A 6,446-nucleotide genomic window follows, 5' to 3' on the forward strand; every position below is an offset into this window, starting at 1 on the left:
TCCTTCACCTCTTAAATTATAAGCCCCCTCTCTGTCACCAAACATTTCCTGTATATTGTGTGGACGTTTTTGATTTCGGACCTTAAACATGAATTGTGTAGTTTTAAATATTACCAGGTCCCAGAATTTCAGTATATTTGATTTAATGAATAACTGGTTTGTGTGTTCCCAGTATCCCACTTTAGATTTTTTTTGTAAGATGTATAATGGTTCATTATTATATTCTTTTTACACAACATCCCAATTTGTAATTAATGCATGTACTCGCTGTATCCATAAACATTAACATGGGGGGGAGGGCTAATATAAAATTAAGACTTTCTTTGTTCCCTCATCTGCATTCATCATTTATTGAAGGAAACAATAGAAATTTGACACTACTAAATGAACTGATGTTACTTGTTCTTTTTTTTATTTTATGTTGCAGATAAAACTGCTTTAAGAGATTTCTGACATTTCTAGGAAAATCAAAATTTTTTAAAGTTTATTGTTTACTTGCATTTTGAGCTCGTTCACTTCAAATCAGTCAGCAAACATAATGAATGAATGAATATTTCATTGATCCCATGAAGGGAAATTACAGTTCGGAATAAATATGCATGTTAGTACYAATATGAAAAAGAAAGTTCAAATTACCTGCTATCTCTGTCACTGTAAACAAAAAAACAAACAAGCAAACAATTAAAAGCACAAATCCATCACTTGTTTGCAATCGTCCCTTTAATTTGACGATTTCTGCACCCTGTTGGGAGTTCCAGCTGTTGTCCTCACATGCAAAGTGTGACATTAAAACACCCACACATGGTGGCCCCACCCACACTGAATGGCACTCTGTTGTTGCACTGAAATTTAACAAGATTAATTGCCAAAGGTAAACCAAAAATCCTGGCTTAAACATATTAAGAGCAGTTCTAAGTTCTCTTGCTTTTCACCACCTATCCTGTCTTCACCCTGCTCTCTCTATCTTTTTTGTCATCCTTTGTCATAATTCCCAACACAGTGCTCCTGCTCACACAGACACACAAACGCACCATATTTCTAGAATTAGACCTGATTAAGGGAGCAAGCTTCGTAACACTGACCCTTGTAGGCAATCTGGATTGAATATGCAGAGGATTAAAGAGGAAGAGCTCACTGTGATTGTGTCTAAAGAGATTAAGCTAAAGAGTGCTTTCAGTTGTGCTTAACAACAACAACTGCCCTAAATAAAAACTTTACAATTGAATAAAGTTGCACAAATCCATCAAAGTTTAGGTACAGATTTTTTTTTTTTTTTTTTTTGTTAAATGAGTTATGTCCACTCGTAAATTGTAAAATGAAATGTTGGAATTTTTATGTTTATTTGCCACATTCATTGACAGTATTTTTGAACACTGTGTGATGGAAAAAGTGATGTTCAATGACCAGAAAATAAGACATTTTTTTTGTCACTGAGAAGGTGGTCTTAAAACAGCATATAAAACAGTGTTCTGGTGGGAGTCTTGTTGTATTTTACAGTGTCCTGGTTTGTGAAAACTTAACCTTTCTTTTGTTTTATCCCATGTCAAACACGTGTGGTTTAAGGCCGGTTATGCACATGTATGTTTAGGAGTAGCGGTCAARATACCTCATTGGTCAGTGGACTGAACAAAGAGGTCATAGAGAGCAGCCATATTGTGAAGGGTGAGGACAAACGAGTGAAGCTGAATGTAGTAACCATGTACAGTGAAAGTTTGCTATTGACAATTGTTATTTTGATTGGATAGAAATACTTGTCATTACAAATTATCATATGAGGTAAAAACATGTTGCCAAAGTCATGGACGATGTTTCTAAAAGGCAGAAGCTAACCAATAAAAAACAGATATTTTTATGCAATTCTACGTGGAAATCTAGCCATGACAAATCAGATCAAATGAAACCAAACAGGCAATTAAKCCCAGTCAGCCCAACAGGCAGCCTCCCTTAAATCTTCAGCAGGGGTACAATGGACTAAACCACTGAGTACTAAGGTGGGGAAGCTATAGCTTCCAGTAAGCCCTCACTTATTAACACTTTAACTTTATCACTTTAACATTTACATTGTTAATAACATTAATCTATGTTCCCAGAAATGAAACAGAATTTCCCACATTTGGATATCATAAAAGCTCTAATGCAATAATCTCTAATAATCTCACAAGACTTATAAAAGTGCTGATTATGARTGAGCTCCTACCACATCAAACTTTAACCGACTGAGTTACAGACATTTTATGTTTTCAAATGTCAGTTAGCTTTGGCAGCCATCTTGAATTGGATTGATTTCAAAGCTTAGGAAGTTGTAGATGCATCRAAGATGATTACTTTCTGAAAGTTTCATTTGACTAATGCTACAGAAAGATGAGCACACAAACACAGGCATGAATGAAAACATTGTTGCCTCCACTTCAAAGGAGAATAATACCAAAAAAACTATAATAAAAACAGTTTCCATCCTGTTCCAGCCTCTTTGCAGTGGCTTCAGATGGACACTACAGGAACATTACAACAATCCACTTAAACTAATCTCTGCCACTTTTAGATCCTCTGTCACTTTGTGTGAAATCAAATGTCCCACTGAGCTGTTGCCTGTAGCAAAGGAAACCTTTAATCAAAACATACTTAAATTAAAAACCAGCAGTGAAATTCATATAATCTGTTTCCCTGTGAACACAGCTGCCTGTTTATTTAAATAAAAACTACGATGACTAAAAGTAACAAGAATAAACATCAGTCATTACTTTAAGAGATGCACAGAAAAAAATTTGTGAAAGATTGAAAGATTTTGTGGGATAGAATTAAAAATTGAAACAATTTGACAATTTAACGCTGTAAAGCTGCACCTTTTCACATGTTCATCTGTTTTTGTTATGAATTGTACAGTTTTATGGCAGAACTCTTTTTAGGATTACTATGGTAAAATCAGAAATAATGAAGCTGCATGAAGCAAAACATCACAACTCACCTAATTTAGCCTCTATCCGTACCTTTTCTCAGTTCTTTACTTTCCTCTGGCCAAATCCACCACTGACTGGAAGTTGTTGAGCYCAGATGCATCTCCTCTCTTCCCCACCCCCTTTCCCTTCCTGCTTTAATCTTCACTAGATCCCTGAACACCAGCTACTTACTATCTGTCTGCTCTGCCAAAACTTTATCTTTAGGGGTARAACCTTAGACAGCTGCTACAAAACCTGGTTTTCCCTTTAAAATATCAATAATAATATTGTGTTATGTTTTGTGATGCATTAAAAATGCACCATGGTCGGTGTCAAAAAGATGTGAAATAAGTATGAAGACATTTCACTTTTTGTAAAAACACAGGCTGAARGCTGACTGACTGCTAAATTTGTAAAAGAAGATGAAACTGAAAACTTAAAGTTACAACAAGCCGGACAGAACTAAAATAAGCTAAATAGTAGCTAAAAGCTAAAACTGGCAGAACAATAGCTTAAAACTAAAAGTAGAAATACAGCAAATAAAAGCTAAACTTAGCAGTAAAGAAGTTAAAAGCTACAATTTATAGTAAAAAAATCTAAAAGTTGAAAAACTGTAGCTATAATGTAAAATCAGCACAAAAAGTTGTTTGAAGCTAAAAGTTGAAAAACAGCTAAACAGTGAAATAAGCACAACAGCAGCTAAGAGTTTAAAGTAGAAGAGTAGAAAATGGTGGTAAAAATCTAAAAGTAACTAAATAGTTAAGTATACTAGAACAGTAATTAAAGCTGCAAATACATCTGACATCAAAAAGTAACTAAATAGTTGTCACTTCATTTCGGATTACTAGCACAAAGTCACAGCAAAAAACATTAATTATGTATACTTTATAAAATTATTTTAGTAAAATTTATTAAGGAAGGATTGCGTTGAATCTCCACTTCCTCACAATTTCCAGTCCTGAGCAGCACATACGCAACGTGGAAAAGCTCTGGTTTAACTGGAAGAAAGCTCCATCAGAACCAGMCTCAGGTGAGGCAGCCAACAAAATCACAAAGGAAACTGTAAACATAAAAACACACGAATGCTGACTCATCAGACTGAATTTGTAAATTCAATAAAAGCCATATAGAATCATCATCATCATCACTGCCATAATTTAAGATCGATATCATGAACAGTGTTGTGTAAAGTACCAAAAAGTGATACTTGAGTAAAAGTACAAGTATCTTACGAAAAAATTACTTTGGTAAAAGTTAAAGTCTCCTTTAGGAATATTACTTGAGTAAAAGTTGTAAAGTATCTGATATTTTTTGTACTTAAGTATTAAAAGTAAAAGTATTGATTTAAAATGAGCAGTTACATTTTCCATAATTACTTTTATTAGGAGGTNTAAAATAACGAATTTATGTTAAATTTAGGATGCACTAGTCTAGCTGTTTCAGTTTATATACATATTTCAAGGCTGCACAAACCTTTTCCCCAAAATGAAAATCTATCTGAGGGCTGCGGCCAAATTTAATAATATAATTCATGAAATACAAATACTTCTTAAGTACAGGATTTTTATTTGAATGATTATGTCCTGCTGGAGTGTGACATGATTTGATTGTGTACAAACTAATACAGTATCAGATATACAGTATTTATACTTCTCATTCAACAACAGGTAAATTCCCTCTTTCTAGGAGGCACAATTTATATGGATAGTATTTATTTTTTACAAAAACAAGCTGGAATAAAAACAAGCAAAAATGAAAGAAAAGTAACGACTTTCTACTTCTTGTCTTTTTAAAAAATGTCAGGAGTAGAAAGTACAGATAATTATGTAAAAATGTAAGATGAAGAAGTAAAAAGTAGYCWGAAAAATAATTACTCAAGTAAAGTACAGATACCCAAAAATTCTACTAAGTACAGTAACAAAGTATTTGTACTGAGTMACTTTACAACTCTGATCATGAAAAGATTGTTTCATTTGTAGATAGCTGACATCTGAAAAACAATGAGTTGTTTTTGCTTCCAGCTGAATCCATCCAGCATGTTGGACAGCCTCCAACAAGTCAGTCAGCAGAAGAACTTAAGCCGACTTGGTGAGTCTGATCTTAATTAAAGTCTCGACCTCAGAAGAAGAGGACAGGAGCAGCACAATCCAACATGCAGCTCTGATGCTATTTATAGAATCTATACTACGTCTGTGAAGATGTCATCGGAGCTGTAAGTGTTGTATCTAAGAGGAGTGCTCATTTGTGCTGAGCAGAGACCTGATTAGTGGTGATAAAAGTGACCAGAACATAAGCAAAGTTTTTCCTCAACTGTGTGAATGTATCGTCCACATTCATGCCACTGTTTTCCTATTTAGAAATTTGATTTTTTTTTTCTGAACTGTTTTTGGACTCAAACTACCACTTAACACATCTAAACTCTCCTTAACCTACCTGAATTTAGAATGCTCTCCTCTCACCTGGAAACGAAGTCTTTTCAGCTCGTCATGTCTCCTATCATTAAATATGTGAAATTGCAAATTTATTTCCAAACACATCTAATAATATGTCTCCTAACGTGTTTWTAGAAATATGTTTTTCTAGACATTAATGTAATGATTACCAATAAGTTTTTTTTCTCACAAAACATTATTTTTTTATTGTATAAACACAGTCAAGCTTTTATTTTGCTACTTCCTGTCACAGGCAGTATGAATTTGTAAAAGTAACTAAATACTAAGTTTCAGTGAAACTTTTAAATTTAATATTTAATATTTAGATTTCACATTTAAATTTAAGTATTTAAATGTGCTAAAATGTAGCTTTAGAAAATCCACATTACTTTTCAAACATTGTTGGAAGCTAAATGTGACAAAATCTTGCTGTTTTCTTCAGCGCAGGCTGATTTAGAAACGATGCCCCATGAATCAGTAAAATATCTAGATCAGATAAATGTCTTGGATCATGTTTTATCATAATAGGCAGTCTCCTGGTTTGGAAATTATCTCTAACTGGGTGTTAAAGGGATCCACGATTAGTTGTAACATTAGACTTTATTTAATAAACATATATTTTAACTGTAAAATAAAGACTGTAAAAATCAAAAAGAAAAAAATTGTATAGGTCTTCTGGACGGGTTCTTCTTTAATGAAACGTTTCGTCTCTCCTCCAAGAGACTTCTTCAGTCTGAGAGTTTCAGGCAAAATTCAGGCTTTTAAGCCCTGCCTCCATGTGACTGAGACTCACATTACTGATGTTATGTTATGATGTGAGTATCAGTCACATGGAGGCAGGGCTTAAAAGCCTGAATTTTGCCTGAAACTCTCAGACTGAAGAAGTCTCTTGGAGGAGAGACGAAACGTTTCATTAAAGAAGAACCCGTCCAGAAGACCTACACAATTTTTTTCTTTTTGATTTTTTACCTGGATTACTGAGATGCATCAGGACACTTTGTGAAGCCTTGGTTTTGTACCAGTTTGAAGGAACAATCTACTTTAATCCAGGGAAAGGGATTGTGGAATGGTCTGGAGG

General features: G+C 34.0%; 2 protein-coding genes across 5 annotated transcripts in view; one reads left to right on the forward strand and one right to left on the reverse strand.

Moving 5' to 3' along the window:
• The window catches only part of syt5a (synaptotagmin Va), an 18,830-nt gene extending 15,761 nt beyond the window's left edge, over window positions 1-3,069 (reverse strand). For 2 of the 4 annotated variants that reach the window (XM_014021470.1, XM_014021467.1), the window contains exon 1: window positions 2,966-3,064. The gene's annotated coding sequence lies outside the window, so the exon portion shown is untranslated. Of the gene's footprint in view, window positions 1-636; window positions 1,023-2,965 lie in introns of those variants that run through there. The other 2 variants (XM_014021469.1, XM_014021468.1) reach the window with 2 other exon arrangements.
• A 1,891-nt stretch (window positions 3,070-4,960) lies between these two features.
• LOC106526781 (ferritin, liver middle subunit) overlaps window positions 4,961-6,446 on the forward strand; it is an 18,747-nt gene continuing 17,261 nt past the window's right edge. The window contains exon 1 of the mRNA XM_014021462.1: window positions 4,961-5,024. Within this exon, the coding sequence (XP_013876916.1) occupies window positions 4,973-5,024 (52 nt within the window). The 5' untranslated portion in view covers window positions 4,961-4,972. The remainder of the gene's footprint in view (window positions 5,025-6,446) is intronic.

Source organism: Austrofundulus limnaeus, unplaced genomic scaffold (genome assembly GCF_001266775.1).
Source record: "Austrofundulus limnaeus strain Quisiro unplaced genomic scaffold, Austrofundulus_limnaeus-1.0 Scaffold294, whole genome shotgun sequence".
NCBI classification, from domain to species: Eukaryota; Metazoa; Chordata; class Actinopteri; order Cyprinodontiformes; family Rivulidae; genus Austrofundulus; species Austrofundulus limnaeus.